The 16,890-nt window shown below is 56.9% G+C and overlaps 1 protein-coding gene across 11 annotated transcripts in view; it reads right to left on the bottom strand.

Annotated features, from left to right (window-relative positions):
- Window positions 1-356: 356 nt before the first annotated feature.
- Window positions 357-16,890, bottom strand: part of Anks1a (ankyrin repeat and sterile alpha motif domain containing 1A) — a 165,593-nt gene continuing 149,059 nt past the window's right edge. For 2 of the 11 annotated variants that reach the window (XM_076558351.1, XM_076558354.1), the window contains 12 exons: window positions 14,582-14,680; window positions 12,840-12,992; window positions 12,656-12,763; window positions 11,521-11,685; window positions 10,264-10,389; window positions 9,911-9,982; window positions 9,453-9,539; window positions 6,181-6,318; window positions 4,958-5,128; window positions 4,611-4,709; window positions 4,109-4,206; window positions 357-2,948 (listed from right to left, as the gene is read on the bottom strand). In XM_076558351.1, the coding sequence (XP_076414466.1) occupies window positions 2,945-2,948; window positions 4,109-4,206; window positions 4,611-4,709; window positions 4,958-5,128; window positions 6,181-6,318; window positions 9,453-9,539; window positions 9,911-9,982; window positions 10,264-10,389; window positions 11,521-11,685; window positions 12,656-12,763; window positions 12,840-12,992; window positions 14,582-14,680 (1,320 nt within the window). In that variant the 3' untranslated portion in view covers window positions 357-2,944. Of the gene's footprint in view, window positions 2,949-3,946; window positions 4,207-4,610; window positions 4,710-4,957; window positions 5,129-6,180; window positions 6,319-9,452; window positions 9,540-9,910; window positions 9,983-10,263; window positions 10,390-11,520; window positions 11,686-12,655; window positions 12,764-12,839; window positions 12,993-14,581; window positions 14,681-16,890 lie in introns of those variants that run through there. The other 9 variants (XM_076558356.1, XM_076558359.1, XM_076558350.1 and 6 more) reach the window with 6 other exon arrangements.

The raw sequence follows: 16,890 nt of genomic DNA, 5'->3' as shown, positions 1-16,890 counted from the left end.
GCTCTGGGCTTGTCCAGCACGGACCTGTGGCCCAGCCAGGCAGCTGGGGTGGAACGGTTCTTTCAGCTTTAGAGAGACCCTCAGTGGACATCTGTGGGTGAGCCTGGCCCAAGGTGGCTCATCTGTGGCCTGCATCCCTTATCTGTTCAGTCCTGTCCCTAGGATCCTGCTTCAGACAGGGTTGACTGTTAGGGCTACCTTGGCATCTACCTGCTGAAGACCACGAGTCAGAATTCCAAACCGTTACCCATGCCAAGCAGAGGACACGTGTCCCTGACCTTCAGTGGCATCTAGCCTGTGTCCACACACAACCCCAGAAGAGAAGCTTTCGGATTCAGAGACTCCCAAGCTAAGGCTGGTTTCCAGGCTCTCCTTTATTAGCTCAGTCTGTCCTAAGCTGTCCAGCCACGACAATTACAACCGAGCTGGAAGACCAGGATATGCACACGCTGTAGTGAGGTCAGTCTATGCTGCTGCACAGGTTGGTTACGTTTGGTACCACAAGGTGTTTATAATTCAAACAAAATCAGACAGATTAACAATTTTATGTACAGTAAAACAAAAGGGAAGTCATTCAAGTATCAAAATATGGAAACAAAGATTAAATAACATTTTTCTCATAGTCCAGTCCCACCGTCCGCCATGAGCAACAACTCCCGTGACCTGCAGCATAGGCCCAGGCACCTCACGAGCTGACTGTGAATCATCTTGACGATTGCAGCCATGCCTTCCGAGTGCTCAAACCCGAGGCTTCCCGAGAACTCCCTAACAGGCAACCTCAGGGGCAGAGCCCAGAGTCCCCCGCTGGGATGCAGAGCCTGCTGGTGGGGGCCTCCTGCTCAGGGCAGCCTGCGGCCACGGCGCTGAGGACACTGGGCACGTTTTACCACCCTCGTCGGGACGGCTCCTCCACAGCCAGGCACAGCCTTGGTTTTGTCAGAGGACACGACCTTTCCACTTGGCACCTGTCCTGAAGGGGAGAGACCCGCCCCGAGGAGTAGAAGAGGGATTTCTTGAATGTCCCCAAACCAATCTTGAAACGAGACCCAGAGCAGCCAAGCCAAAGACTTTCTGGTAGAAACACCCTGAATAAATAAGACGTAGCAGCGTCAAGGGAAGAAGTGCCTGCCTGTGGTTTTAGAACAAAACGCAGCTTGAACTTCTCGTAGTGTCTACAGTGTCCCCAGGCTTTGCAGCCACCACCGAGCTCACCGCTGGGAGCAGGGAGGGGTTCAGCACAACCGGTCCACGAACCAAGGGGAGCTTTCGAGGGCTGAGAGCGCGAGGCAGGGAAAGGAAGTACTTCCGCCAGTACCGAGCAGTGGAGGAGCACTGGCTTCTTCCTAGAGAGGAGCTGTACCTCAGCACAGAGCAGACAGAAAGCCCCAGGTCTAGCAGAGGTCAACCCTGCTTCCCACTGACCAGCCACAAGGTGAAGGTGCCCAGGAGCACTCCACACACACGCCCAGGAGCACTCCACACACACGCCCAGGAGCACTCCACACACACACGCCCAGGAGCACTCCACACACACACGCCCAGGAGCACTCCACACACACACGCCCAGGAGCACTCCACACACACGCCCAGGAGCACTCCACACACACACGCCCAGGAGCACTCCACACACACGCCCAGGAGCACTCCACACACACACGCCCAGGAGCACTCCACACACACGCCCAGGAGCACTCCACACACACGCCCAGGAGCACTCCACACACACACGCCCAGGAGCACTCCACACACACACGCCCAGGAGCACTTCACACACACGCCCAGGAGCACTTCACACACGCCCAGGAGCACTTCACACACACGCCCAGGAGCACTCCACACACACGCCCAGGACTGCAGTTCACAGACCGCTCAAGCCTGGCCCACTGTCCCCAGGACCAGAATGAGCTGCCAGGAAAGCCTGAAGCCTGCTACTGTCCCCATGGGCTCAGTGCGTCTCTTCCGTTTTGCTCTCTACTCCAGAAACCCTGGGGAGCGGGCGGCCTGACTTGGTCCCTTTCGCCTAGCACTCTGCTCCTCATTGTTCCTCAAGCCCAGGACAAGGACCACCACCCAAGTCACTTTAAAAAGTAAAGCAAGCTGCAGAAGAGGTTAAGGAGCACCAGCCTGTCCTTAAGACCATAGTGGGCAAGTACACCTGACCTAGCCTTTTCCACATCTGGAACAGATGTGTCCAGCACAGAGGATACAACAGTCAAAAAGCACTAGCGTGAGGTGGGACAGACAAGTCCCCAGCTGGCAAGCTGCAGTCTTAGCTGACATTCCCATTAATGCTCCAAACAAAGTCCCTTCTCCCTTCTGACCTGGCTGCCGCAGCCTGTCAGGAACATGGGTCAGCTGCCTCGGGCAGTGCTAACGTGCACAGGTGAGTACCAAGGAGTTCCCCACACCAGAAACTACTTGCTCATCCCCACTTGGGACCCCAGAAACTTCTGCTCTGGCCCAAGTGCCATTGGCCCAGCTCTAAAGCAGCTGGGGACCAAAGACTGAAGTCTCAACTCTGGCCAAGCCACTGCCAGGCCGAGACCCCATCCTGAAGGCAGGGGCTGTACAGGCGAGGCTTCTGCTGGTCTTCCTCTGTCTTCCTGACTGGCAGCTTCACCCAGAAGCTGGAGCCAAGTGTTAAAATTTTATAAAAAGATTGCTTTTTCCTATGAAAAACACATGTCCTGGACAGGCCACTCCTGGGCCACCCAAAGTTATGGTCCCCTCGGCTAGATGCCTGGTGTCTTCTCTGCCTCCATGGCTGGGTTTGTCCTGCAGGTGGTGGCAGGCCCAGGCCAAGCAGCGGAAAGGAGGTCCCGCGGCGGGGCTGGGCCTGGGTCTTCAGCGCTGCAGGTGAGGCTCTCGGCGGCGCCGGGGCACAGGAATCTGTGCCCCCCACCTCCACGTTTCCGCAGCACAGTGTGGCTGGCTCCTCAGTGGCTCAGCTTGGCAGAAGCAAACAACGGGGGAGGAAAGAGTTAACCAAAGAGCCTGCGCAAAGTGGAGGAAACGGGAAGGACAGAGCAGAACAAAAGGTCCCTGCCTCCCCTGCGCGCCCTCCACAGCCTACAGCCCACGCTGCTCCTGGCCCATCTGCTCAGGAAGGCACAGGAGAGGCAGGCGGCAAGGTGGGCCGGCCCTGCCGGGGGGCTCGGGTGCTGACTGCCCCTCTTGCACTGTCCTACACTGCTGGCTCCACGGCCACAGCCACCAGATCTTCTGTCCCCTGCCATCTAGACTGGTCTTCCCACGCCAGGACATGCGGGGCCGTCTCCAAGACCCAGCTCCGTGACGCTAGCTGCTGGGGACGGCTGGATGACGGCTGCCTCAGGTCCCCACCACCGTAGGGAGGGTGAGAATGTTGCCAGACACCAGAGAAGCTGCTCAGTCTCCGCCCTGTGCGCGGGCAGCTCCACTTGGAGAAGGAAGAAGGCGCACTTGTGTGCAGGGCGCACCTCGGTGAGCTGGACTCCGGAACCAGGCCCACAGCACAGACGGGGGCCAGGCACACACAGGCCCCTCAGGAGCCCACTGTTTGGATGTGCAGGGCATGGCTGGTACCAACCTTGGCCCTTACAGAAAGTCTGTCCCTGGTGAAGCCACATCACGGGGCCTGACCAGGTGAGGAAGCAGCACCTGAGGGCGGCTGTGTGCAGGACATCCTGGCACCGGGTAGTCACAGTGCTGGGGGCTCAGGAAAGGTGAAAACTGGTAGCTTTTGGCATCCAGCTGTGACCCAGGAGAGGACAGGAAAGGAGAGCAACCTCGGAGGGGGCTAGTGGGGTCCCGCTAGAAGCTACCCCCGCCCCTCGCCTCACAGTGCCTGTTGCAGACTTTGGGGGCCTCAGAGCCCCTCTGGTGCCCCCTTCAAAGGCAAGTCACCCCCCAGCTGTCCTCAGCCCAAGGGAGGATTCACAGTGTTGGGTGGTGTGAGCAGGAGCTGTGTGTGGAGGACTGTCTGAGCTGCTGCCAGGAGAGCAGGGCCCACGGAGGTGGGGCCTGGTGGCGCAGCTGGAAGGAGAGTTGAGACAGCAGAAGGGTCGGGTGGTAAAGGCACAGTGGGGTGGTGGAGACAGGGTGGCTTTAGAAGATAGTGGTCTCATACTTGGTGCTGAGGCTCCGCTTAGAGTCTGGCTTTGGGTCCACAATCCAGGAAACACTAGCGTGGGATGGGGCCTCCTGGTCCGAATCAGGCGGTTCCAGCTGCCAAACAAGGAGACAGCGTTAGGACTCAGAGTGGCCTCGCAAAGCAGGACCCAGCACACCTGCCCCTCCTTGAAGGTGAAGGGTGGACACCTCCAGGAACTCTTGGGGACTACTCAGAGGATCCTTGACCCCTGGAGTTCACACTCGGAGCTCCAGTCGCGTGGGCAGGAAGGGGACGCCCTCTAGTGGGCAGAGTGCTCAGCCTGAGGACGGGCACTGCACTCCTCCAGGCCTTTGCAGAAGACGACGAGGACACAGGGCAGAGACACAGGGCAGAGCACACAGGGAGGGAAAGAGTGTCACACAGGCCGAGCGCGAGGCCGCCGGGACAGGAGACAGCTCACGGGCACCGCAGAGCCTGACACACAGAGAGCGGGCGGGCGGGCGGGAGGCGGAAAGACCTTGACTCCAGGACTAACAGACGGCAGCGGAAGGTAGGAAGGACGGTGGGTGGTGCAGGTGTGACAGTGACAACAGCGAGTGTCGGGGGGCGTCGGCACCTGGGGCGCAGAGCAAAGCAGACAGACGGCGGGTGTCACGGGGCTGGCCGCGGCGGCCATCTTGCCCTGGGCTGGGCCTGACAGGGGAAGACAGCTCCCTCTCCTGCCCCAGGATCCCAGGGCTGCAGGGAGGGAGCCAAGGGACAGGGCTGCTCTCCTGGGGCAGCTGGCAAGGAGTGAGAAGACACTCGGTGCGCCCAGCTCCACCCGGGCCCTGGGGTGCCTTGTGGGTGGGGGAGGGCACATACCGCAGACTTCCTCACGCCGACCCGAGGCTTAGGCACCGGTTTGGAAGATTTTGTCTCAATCATCGCAGCTGCAGAGGCCCCCATGGTCCTGGACTTCTGGGCCTGGAGGGCCAGCTGATAGGCTACCTCAAATGCCTGCCCCAGGGTCAGGATGATCTCATAGGTGAGGTTCTGGGAAGAAGCAGAGTGTGCCCCCTGAGCAGCAGCGCAGAATCCTGCAGACCCCACACTCCTCACAGGGAGTGGGAAACTTTCTCTTTTCGAAAACAGAAATTTAAGCCCGGCAGTGGTGACACACCCCTTCAATCCTAGTACCCAGAGGCAGGCAGAGCTCTGTGAGTTCGAGGCCAGCCTGGTCTACAGAGTGAGTTCCAGGACGGCCAGAGCAGCACAGAGAAACCCTGTCTGGAAAAACCAACCCCCACTAAATTTGTTTCGAAGTGGTTTCAAGTGAGGCATTTTAACACATTTAGTTCCCTTAGGCTTCAAACACTAGGTGACTGCCAAACCAGCTAAACCACTCACATCCCAAGAGGAGACACCTGCAGCCCATCCCTAGCATCTCAGGGACCGTGTCCTCTCCAAGGCTTCTCTGGTTTGCCAGCTAGCCATGGTCTCTTCCCAAGGTGGAGCGCCAGTGACCGGAGGTGCATAAGTGTGGAGCGTGCCCTCAACCCACGGGCCTAGACACCCATGCTCCACTGGACTGTGCGTTATCCAGCAGTGGGTTAGGAGCAGGTGTGCCTCCGTGAGCACAGGTGAGGGAGGAGCTAACACCACGTCATCTTCAGTACAGCCCAGGAGGGGAACAGGGAACATTTCTAGATCACCGAGCTACCAGAGGTAAAACTGGGCAGAGAGCTGGACGCAGGAGACTTCCTGCGGGGTGAGCAGGAGAAAGGAAGGAGAATCAAGGTCAGAGTGTACTGCTACCAGCAGCTGGGGGAGCTGGGGCAGCCAGCTGACCAAGGACCTGTCCCTCCCAGGAAACGTGTAGCTACAAAACCAAGGTGTCACTGACAGCCGGGCCTAGGGTGCTTCTCTCTGAGCTGCCCTCATGGCTGTGAGAAAGACTGCACCGCATGCCGCCGGCTTCATTCATAGCCAGCCCCCTGCCGGCTAGGGCTAGGCCAGCACCAGTGCCCATCGATGATGGGCCCTCCATGGCCTTGGTCACTTCTGCCTTCTCGGACAGAGCCGGCTGCTGTCACGGGGACACTCACCACGTCCACGGTGCTGAAAACGTGGCAGTAGTGGTGGCCGGTCTGCAGGTCCTTGGTAATGTAGGCAAATGTACACAGGTCCTCCGGGTCCTGTGCAGCGCAAGAAATGTTCCGGATCTCATGCTCAGCAATGACATTCTGCCAGGAAAAATGTGTTCTGGAACTCACAGTCCCCGGGCAAGCCTCTAGAATTGCCGCCCTAGCCTTCTACTAGCCTGGAACTCCACACCCCCCTCTTTCCTCACTCCTGACCATGGCCAACAGGCAGCAAAATGTTCCCAGTGCATGCTCCACCTATCCCTACAGGAGGGCAGAGAGCGCTCTGAGGAGGTGGATCCCGGAGCAGTCGGTGGTTCACTGAAGGAACCACCAAGGCCAGGCTGAGGACGAGAGAAGCAGCTGTCACTACAGCTGAGACAAACTGGATTCCGGGACAAGGACCAGCAAACTGGAAGGAAGAGTCCTGGGAACCTGACAGTGAGGTGGCTCTGCCCACTGCTGCCCTTTGGACAGGAAGTGCTTCAAAGACTCATGTACTGGACACGTGTTCCCCAGCTTTTGGCAATGTTCTAGAAGGTGCTGGAAACTAAGAGGCGGGCACAGGACGTGGATTAGTGAGAACATGCTGTGGAAAGTTACACCTGCCTGGGCCCCCCACTGTTTCCTGTCCACTGTGAGCAAGCTTCCACTTCTGAAACCATGAGGCACACAGCCTCTGTGCTCTGCCGGTCACGGCCGTGAAAAGGTGACATGGGAGTGAGGCCACCGCAGTGCCTAACCTGCCAACGCGGGCCTCACACCTCTGCGGAGATGTCTGTGGAGGAATCTGGAAGCATGGGACAGACGGAGTGGGAGCTACTGTGCTCAGGAGGGTCTGGTGGGAGAGGCATCTCCCGGGGACCCGCGTTACACTGTGATGAAGAACTCGGCTGCGTTCTGTCCCTGCCCCGGACTGAAGGTGACAGCTGGTGAGCCCAGGGGAGGAGGTCGCAGGGATGCACTGGGGGGACTACGGCTCCTGGCTGTTCCAGTCAGGCTTACAGGGAGAACCAGGAACAACCACCAAGGCAGAAAGGTGTGAAAAACATGAAGTTTGGTCAGAAAAACCTGATGAAGCTGGGCCAAGGACAAAATGGTTTCTGAAGAGAGCAGCAGCATAAAAAAGGAGTCAAATATTTGCATTAGAGTGATAGGAAAATGACTCTGGAGACAGCTGGGCAGTGGGCAGAGCCTGCCCCAACAAACTCAAGACCCTGGAAGAGAACTCTTGTAGAGTGCTCTGCCTGTGCAGGGCCACCTAGAAAGGTGTTTCCCTGGAATTCATTTGACCATGCTCAGCCCTGTGGAATATTCCTTTACACTGTGTGAATATATGTCACAGTGATTGGTTTAATAAAGAAGTTGAATGGCCAACTGAACAGGATAAGGTTAGGCAGGAGAGCCAAACTGAGAATGCTGGGAGGAAAAAGGGCAGAGTTGGAGGAGTCTGAGGGAAGCAAGATAGGCATGTTGCACTGAGAAAAGGTACCAACCACATGGCAAAGCATAGATAAGAAATATGGGTTAATTTAAATCTCAGAGTTAGCTAGTAACAAGCCTAGGCAATTGGCCAAGCATTTATAATTAATATTAAGCCCCTGTGTGTTTATTTGGGAGCTGCTGGTGGGACAGAAACTTCTGCCTACATGCCACAGCCATGGTCTAAGGGCCCAGCCTCTTCTTTAGTGGATGGCAGACCCTGGCATCACCTATGTGATGCTAGTTTTGCTGGCATGAAGAATGCAAAAGTTACAGGGTCCTGGAGGCTTGCTCTCCAATTTCAAAGGAAGGCCTGGGGTCGGGGGGTGTGTGGCAGCATCAGGAGCCCCGTGGGAAGTTTGAGAAGCTGTAAAGGGAGAGCAGTAGAGAGACTGGAGGTACCAGGAATGTGATGTTTCCAGAGGACAGCTGGGAGCAGTGACCAGAGCCAGCGGAGACTAAAGAGAGGCAAGGGCCGAAACAGCAGGGCTTCCCAAGCCCCTGGCCTCACAGTCCCACACCATATGCCCAGATGCCAGACATGGAGCCATGGGCATCGTTGACCTTGCTGGGCTCTGTTTGCTTTGGTCTGATCTTTCTTTGCTATTAATTTCTCCCTTTTAGTGGGAAAATTTTTATTCTGTGCTATTTGTTACCTTGTGAGCATGTAATTTGTTTTCTGATTTTTACTATTTCAAAATTTTATTTATAAAATACTTATTTTATGTGTATGGAGTTTTGCCTGCATGTATGTCTGTGTACCACATGTGTGCCTGATGCTTGTGGAGGCCAGAAGAGGGTATCAGATTTCCCTAGAAGTGGAATTACAAATGGTTTTGTGCCACCATGTGGATATTAAAATTGAACCTGGGACCTCTGAGAGAGTAGTCAATGCTCTTACCCACTTAGCATCTCTCCAGCCCTGGTTTCTGATTTCTTAAATTTTTTATTTTATGTGCAATAGTGTTTTTTGCCATGGGTATCAAGTCGCCTGGAACTGGAGTTACAGACAGTTGTGAGCTGCCATGTGGGTGCTGGGAATTGAACCCGGGTCCTCTGGAAGAGCAGTCAATGCTCTTAACCGCTGAGCCATCTTTCCAGCCCCTGGTCTCTGATTTTTATAGGGGCCCACAGTTAACAGTTTGCTTTGAAGCTGGGCATGGTGGAACATGCTTTTAATCCCAGAACTTGGGAGGCAGAGGCAGGCAGATTTCTGAGGCCAGCCTGGCCTTTACAGTGAGTTCCAGGACAGCCAAGACTACAGAGTAAGACACCGTCTAAAAAAAAAAAAAATTGCTTTGAATCTCTGAGGAGACTTTGAACTTGTACTTGTGAAAAGTGCTAGAAGTGTAAGGACTTGGAGGACGCTTGGACATGGACTAGATGCATCTGTATTATTAGATGGTCATGAGCCGTTTGGGGCCAGGGGCAGAATATTATAGTTAAGAAATGAGGTGTCCTCCAAAAGGATCATGTATTGAAGGCTGGTCTTGGCTGGTAAGTGCTATTTTGGGAGGTGCTCGAGGCTCGAGGCTTGTCCCTGGCCTTTCCTGTCTCTGCTTCTTGAGCACCAGGAGATGAGCAGCCTCTACCATGTGTGTGCCCTCCCCCGGCTGGTGCACTGCCGCATCACAGGCCCAGAAACACGGAGGAGGGTGACCCCGGACCAGCCCATCTGAACCCTAGGCTGTTTCCTCTCAGGTGTCTGGTCCCAGGGACAGACACACCTGCCAGCAGTCTTCACCAGAGCGTACCTTGTTGGAAGCGTCAATGAACTTGACCCCTTTGTATGTGATGGACAGGATGATGGTGGGGACCTTCTTCATGTGCTCGGTAGATTTCTGTAAGAAAAATGGAGTGGGCTGAGAGTGCCTTCTCTGATTTCACAGCCCTCCCCAGCCCTCTGTGGCATGGCCCGGGTGGTTGTGACTGGCATTCCCACTTGCTATTCTAGGCGGCACCTCCCACCTCCCCACATTTTTCCCTTTCCATTTTCATGTCGTGTATATGGTTGTTTTGCCTGCGTACATGCCAGCACACCACATGCCTGCCTGATGCCCATGGAGGCAAGAAGAGGGCATTGGATTCTCCTGGAACTGGAGTTAAAGACAGTTGTGAGCTGCCATGTGGGTACTGGGAATTGAACCTGGGTCCTTGGGAAGGGCAGACAGTGCTCTTAACTGCTGAGCTATCTGTCTCTCCAACTCCTTACCCGCATTTTGGCACAGGCATCTTGTGTGGATTCTGTCCCTCGAAGATCTTTGATCAGCATAGAGCCCAGATACTGTGGGGATGGGCAGGGGATGGGTTTAGGAACATCTGTGCTGTCGCATAGGTTGACCGAGCCAATGTGGACCCCTCTGCTGTTAGAGGGTCACCTTTCCCAACACACTCTTTTCTCCTGCCCCTTCCCTGTCTTATTCTCAGGCTAGTGTCCCTCCCCTTAGCACAGCAGAGGTTGGCTTGTAGGTCCTGGGTCCAGCCTTGTCAACAGTCTGAGGGCCTGAAGAGGCCCGGGAAGGAAGGGAGGGCGGTGGCCATCTCAGAAGGGCGGGAGTCACTCACATTGGCCTCATAACCACAGGATTCAAAGATGAGTTTTTCCGGCTGGTGCTGCCAGCTCTGTACAGGAGCATAGGGAGCAGCCAGGCTGGGTGGACGGAGGGTCAGCTTGGTCTCACCGGGCTCCTCCTGCAGAACACACACAGCCGGACACTGTTCACCTGCTCCAGAGAGCTCACACACTCACTGTCTGGCTCTAGCACACCCACGAGTGGGGAAGCCCGTGACCTCAGCAAGGGCCGGAGTCAGGTGCAGTGGACAAACAGGCACCTGAGCAGCACTGGGGCCAAGGGACGCGCTCCCGGGACAAGTGCAGCCAGAAGAGCTGTGGCACCGAGACAGGAGCATGCACAGCACCGTGTGTGGGAGACACAAGACACAAGGCTAAAGCTGTGCAACCGAGTCCTTGGCTTCCTCAGCTCCTGGGCAAAGGATGCCTTTTTAAATGGACCCTCTGCTGGCAACTGGGTGGTAGGAGGCCACCACAGCTGAGGAGAGTCAATGTGGGGATGGAGGCACAGGCTTCTGCTTCCACCATGTGCAGTCTCCACAGAGGACTGAACACTGGGCAGTGTTCTTCAAGTCTGTAAAATTCTCAGCTGTGCTGTGGGAAGGAGAGGGGCTGGGGAAGGGACAGGGAGACAGCTAGTGACCTGGAGTGTGTGCAGGGTGTCAGAGCAGGTGGCAGTGAGGCATCATCTCTCCCAGAGGGGAAGGGACACCTGCCAGTCTGGGGTCCAGAAGGCTACTTGCAGCAAGGGGCAGAGCCAGGGCCTGGCAAGGCAGGAGGACAGCGAGACAAGCACTGGACATAGGAATAAGAGGGTCAGGGCTCTAAGGCTGAGCCCGGAATGCAAGCCTGCACCAGCCTTGCCCTGGTGAAGCATGAAAACAGGTAGCTGTGCCCACAAGTCTAAGAGCCGCAGCAGAGCGCATCGTGACCTGGGCCATGGTTCTGCAGGGTGGAGGGGACAGGAGGGCAAGGAGCTTTCAGTACAGAAGGAAGTTCTGGGGACCAAGAGGGGTGAGGGCATGGGACGGCCACGGGGACGAGCAAGGGCCTGCAGGAAGACCACGCCACAGGAGAGCCCCAGATCTAAAGATGGGAGGAAGTGGAGGTCTTGGACGGTGCTCTCCTCAAAGCTCCTGGAGGTCGAGGGCTTCACCTAGCCCTGGGCAGGGGTGAAGGAGGCAGGCAGCGCCGCCCCCGACGGTGATGGCAGCCGACAGGCGGCCCCTGCGGCTGACGCCCCTGCTCACCTGCCCTCGGAAGCGCTCTGCCCGAGAGGCGGCCCCGGGGTCGTACGGGCTGTCGTGACGCCTCCTGCTCGTGTCAGCCGAGGGCAGCAGCAGGTCTGCCGACCGCCCTGTACAGGAATCGTTCTGGCTCAGCGGGGACGATGTCTGGGAGATTAAATCCTGGCACTGTTGGGCAAGAAACAAGGGTGAGATTCCCAGGCTGTCCTGAGGCTACCTAGGGTGCGTACGCAGCTGAGGGGTGAAGAGCAAGGAGGCGCACAAGTGGCCAGAAGCGGTGGACAGAGGCTACAACTAGGCCTTGCCCGGTCCAAGGAAGGACCAAGTCTCCCAGAGGCCCAGGAGCCCCCAGAACCCCACCCTGCAGAGGTCCCCACAAGCCTGTGCTGCAGAGGAACGGGCGCGAGGGCAGAAGCCATGTTCACATTTGTCAACAGTGAAATCGCCTGCCACACGCCACCCCGGGCAAAGCAGAGCCCTTTCTCAGGAAGAGCCTCAGAGCAGCGGGTGTTCCAGCGGAAACGTGGGCTCCACAGCCCTGAGAGCGGAGGCACGTGTGCTCCGGCCCTGCCTGGCCTGCTCCAGCGTCACCATGGAGGAAAGCAGCAGCTTCATGAGGTTGCGGCCCAGCACAGAGCCACGTGTGGCCCAGCACAGTGGAAGAGCCTCTCCTGACCAGCAGCTCTAAGCTGTTCGCCAGGCCTGCCTGCCTGAGTAGCCTCAGCTCCGAGGTTTTAAGGTGCAGGACTCTACTCTGCCCCAGGACCTGTGGCTCCGAGGCAGGCACCGGGGAGGCCCACTGTCTGTCTGGTCGGGGATTCCCAGCACCGGCTCGGACACACTGAGGCACTGGAAGGGTCTCCTCGGTAACTAGGTTCGGAGCTGAGCCTAAGCCCTAGATGTGGTCCCACCCTGGAGCTGCTCCATTAGCTCCTCTCTACTGTGAGAGTGGTCCTTCATGAGCAGCCACCTCAGCATCCTGGGATTCAGACAAGAGGCTGTCACACTTGCAAAGGACAGAAGCCACTCTCCTGTGCGTGAGTCCAGCAGGAGAGGGCAGGGCTGCTGTCTGCTATCCCGAGCCATGTTGTTACCAACACAAAAAGCACTTGAGGACCTTTCCCCTCCTTGAACTCACTCTTAGCTGGGAAAACCTTGGGGGCTTCTGGGGTGGCTCCTCATAGGGCCTTTCTGCAAGAGAGGCAATGATGCGCTTCCGGTGGCCCAGCAGGTGGACCTTCAGGACCTGGCGGGGAAGCAGAGGGGCGGTGAGTGGCGCTGGGTCCTCGGCCCCCGGCCCTAGCCTCCCGCGACACACTCACGTTGACAAGCTCCAGCTCCCAGAGGTTCTTCACAGTGTCGATGGAGCTGTAGCCGCTGGACAGGAAGGAGTGGACATAGTCCTGCAGCCCCAGGGAGTCCAGCCAGGAGGGCACTGACGGGGGGCTGGCCCCGTCACAGCCCAGGGCCTTCACCTGCAGTAGGAGGAGGCAGGAGGGCATCGCTGAGTCACAGCAAGACCTGGGGACCCGGGCCTACCTGAGCCCCTCCCCTGGTACAGTCCATCACAACCCTGAGAGGTAGAGGCTGCTGGGTCTGGGGAAGAGGGGCCAGTAGGTGTGGCAAGATGGAGAAGAGGGGGTGACAGAATGCTTCTCTGTGAGCTCTAAGAGGTCACAAGCTTGTGAGGACAAGGATATAGTGTGTGCTTATGAAGCAGTCACTTCCTGAACTCGGGGTGGGTGAAAGGATCAATGGAACACTGGCCATAGCACTAACAGTCAAGGGGTGGACACCGGCCATAGCACTAACAGTCAAGGGGTGGACACCGGCCACGGCGCTAACAGTCAAGGGGTGGACACCGGCCACGGTGCTAACAGTCAAGGGGTGGACACCGGCCACGGTGCTAACAGTCAAGGGGTGGACACCGGCTACGGCGCTAACAGTCAAGGGGTGGACACCGGCTACGGCGCTAACAGTCAAGGTGTGGACACCGGCTACAGTACTAACAGTCAAGGGGTGGACACCAGCTACGGCGCTAACAGTCAAGGGGTGGACACCGGCTACAGCGCTAACAGTCAAGGGGTGGACACCGGCTACAGCGCTAACAGTCAAGGGGTGGACACCGGCTACAGTACTAACAGTCAAGGGGTGGACACCGGCTACGGTGCTAACAGTCAAGGTGTGGACACCGGCTACAGTACTAACAGTCAAGGGGTGGACACCGGCTACGGCGCTAACAGTCAAGGTGTGGACACCGGCTACAGTACTAACAGTCAAGGGGTGGACACCAGCTACGGCGCTAACAGTCAAGGGGTGGACACCGGCTACAGCGCTAACAGTCAAGGGGTGGACACCGGCTACAGTACTAACAGTCAAGGGGTGGACACCGGCTACGGTGCTAACAGTCAAGGGGTGGACACCGGCTACAGTACTAACAGTCAAGGGGTGGCGGCTGTGACCTTAGAGAGGCCAGTGCTGCCTCTCATGTTTGCTCTTCTCAGGCCTCTCTGGGGTTAAGATGGACTAGCCTGGGCTCTAATGAGTCAAAAGAGACCCCAAAGGGGGCTCTAGTGACAGGCCAAGCCTATGGGACCAGGCTTTAAGCCAAGAGGACGCCAAATTCCCCTGGGTCAGTCAGACAAGGTGCTTATGACTCCTGAAGTCCTGCTACTCTCCATGGGCCTGTGGGCTTTACAAGGAAGGAACCAAGACCCGGTGCCCTCTTGGGCTCTTATGAGGGCAGACATGGGATGAGATTTGCATGCCTCAGAGCCAGGCTCCTTTCCTGCTCTCTGTCTAGATCAGTGGTTCTCAACTTTCCTCATGCTGCGACCCTTTAATACAGTTCCTGTGTTGTGATCACCCCAACCATAACATTATTTTGTTGCTATTTTATAGCTGTTCTTTTGCTACTGTTGTGAACTGTAGTGTAAACATCTGATATACAGGATATTTGATATGTGACCCCTGTGAAAGGACCATTTGATCCCCAGGGGTTAACTCATGTTGAGAACCACTGGTCTAGGCATTCAAGAAGATGGCCTGGCCTGGGAGGAGTCACCTTGGGCAGGGAGCGTGCAGCCTGCAGCAGCTTCCGCCGGTGCTGTGGGTCACTGATGCCAATCTCCCTCAGGTCTTGCTCTTCCATCACATTAGACCCCTGAGATAGAGAAGAAAACGTTAGGTCCTTCCTACACTGAAGCCTGGTGTCCTGTCAAGGCCGCCTGCCAGCGGTAAGCAAACCTGTCCGGACCGCCCATCCCCAGAGTGCCTGGAGCTGCCCGGGCCAGGGCTGCACTCCGGTCCCCACAGACACACCTTTGTCAGCATGGTTAAGCGTGAGTGGACAAAGGCTGACAGATGGGGGTCAGAACTCGTGAACGGAGCTCCCTGCTGCAGGGGGGCCCAAGCCAAGCCTTTCTCAGCACATTCTCACTGACCCCCCTACAGAGGAGCATTCGGGGTGCAGCAGCTGCAGGGCCAGCACTGCTCGGCCCTGAGTCTGACAGGGACAGGGGACAGCTGGCGGGCCACGTGCCTGCTTCCTAAGTACTGCTTTGCATGCTCTGTCCAACCTCGCAGCACGATGATGCCAGCGCCTCTGTTAATCTTGGTTGTGCAAGGTGAGAAAACAGAGGCACCTGGCCATCAGAACTTTCCGGAACTTACATATCCAGTGGCAGAGCTTGGAGCTGACCTCACACAGTGTGACTCCACCCCTGTAGCCCACCAGGTTGTCCCACTGTCACAGCCTGAGAACTGTTGGTATATTGTTTTGGTTTTTTGAGACAGGTTTCTCTCACTGTGTAGTGCTGGCCTCGAACTCACAGAGACAGCCCTGCCTCTGCTCCCGAGTGCTGGGACTTAAGGCGTGCGCCACCACATCCAGCTGTGAGAGTGTAAATGTTATGGAGTCAAAGCTCATCTGAACTCTGATCTTTCTTCTTCCGTCTCCCTGTGAAGGGCTAATAGGTGTGCAACCCCACGCCAGGATTTCAGGTGCTGGAGCCTGGGGCCAGAGCCTTGTGCATGACAGGCGAGCACTCTGCTCACTGACCCACCCCCCAGCTCTGAGTAAAGTTTAAAAAGAAATTCATGAGTTTTCCTGTCCTTCTGGAGTCAACTGTCCTGGAACTCGCTCTGTAGAACAGGCTGACCTCGAACTCACAGAAATCTGCCTGCCTCTGCCTCCCGAGTGCTGGGATTAAAGGTGTGCTCCACCAGCGCCTTTAAATCTCTCCTTAATGCTTCCAATTAGCCAGGACAGGCCACCTGTGCAGGTGCCTTTCTTTGAAGCCAATGGAGTCCCAGGTAGGGGCACGCTCACTCCCAGTGCCTGGAGGAAGAATGCCCAGGTCCAGCTTATTCACAAATGGTCCCACCGGCATCCCCAGGCGTCAGGCCCCGCTAGGCCGGGGCTGCAGGAGGGCACTGCTTGCTTGAGGGGTCGTGTATTTAAGACCGACAGATGTTTGTCGTATCAGTGCTGGGTTCCCCACACTGACAGAGGCGTTGTGCAATGGCCGACCTTTGGCCCCGTTCCAGGGACACCATTCTCAGTAAAATGAGGGCTCTGTGTTCCCGGCGGCGAGGCCATCCGTCATCTTCTCATTTTGTTTGGGCATCCATGCAGGGGTCCCTTCGTCATGTCCTTCAGGCTTTGCACACACAAACCTTGGTTCCAGGAGCGCTCTCCCAGTCTCTCTCTTTCCCTGTTTGGCTTTGTGTGTGCTCTCCAGGGAGGAAAGAGACCTCTTCTCTGAGCAGGCCAGTTCAGCTACCTCTCCTTGGCTACAGGACACACCCCTTGCCCAACACACACAGAGCCTGGGGTCAGCTTCTAGGTCACCCCACGCCCAGACATCGCCACACTGTGTCTGCAGTTGCTCTGGGTAGCTGTCCCCCGACTGCTCCTTCCAGTGTCCTTGTTGGCTTTGTGGAAGCACTCTTGAGAGCAATCGGCCCCGTGGAGCATCTTGCATGTCGGCTTGGGATCCCTCTCGGGTTGTTCTTTAGCACTGACACTCTTTTGTGCATAGTGACGTCCTAGGGTCAGCTTTCCTCCCTTCCAGGCAGAAGCTGTCTGTTTCTTTAGCTAGCTTTACCCGGGACCTGGAATTATGCCTGTGGGTCTCCTTCGGGGCCACTTTCTGGATTCTATCTAGAAAGGTGGGTATTTCTACTCCCGCTTTGCACTTGGACATGTTAAGTAGCATGGGGCAGCGAATGCGGACCATGACCTGGTGGCCCACCCCTGGCTCCTCAGCACTGGTGTGGGACAAATACCCCACAGAGCACACCAGCAGCCTAGGCTTGAGAGCTCTGTGCTAGGCTCTGTGGCTTCTGGGCTACAGAATGCACCCTCTGCCT

The sequence above is a fragment of the Peromyscus maniculatus genome, chromosome 21 (assembly GCF_049852395.1).
Source record: "Peromyscus maniculatus bairdii isolate BWxNUB_F1_BW_parent chromosome 21, HU_Pman_BW_mat_3.1, whole genome shotgun sequence".
In the NCBI taxonomy this organism is placed as follows: Eukaryota; Metazoa; Chordata; class Mammalia; order Rodentia; family Cricetidae; genus Peromyscus; species Peromyscus maniculatus.
Note: the sequence above shows the minus strand (reverse complement) of the source record. Positions and strands in the feature narration are given on the sequence as shown.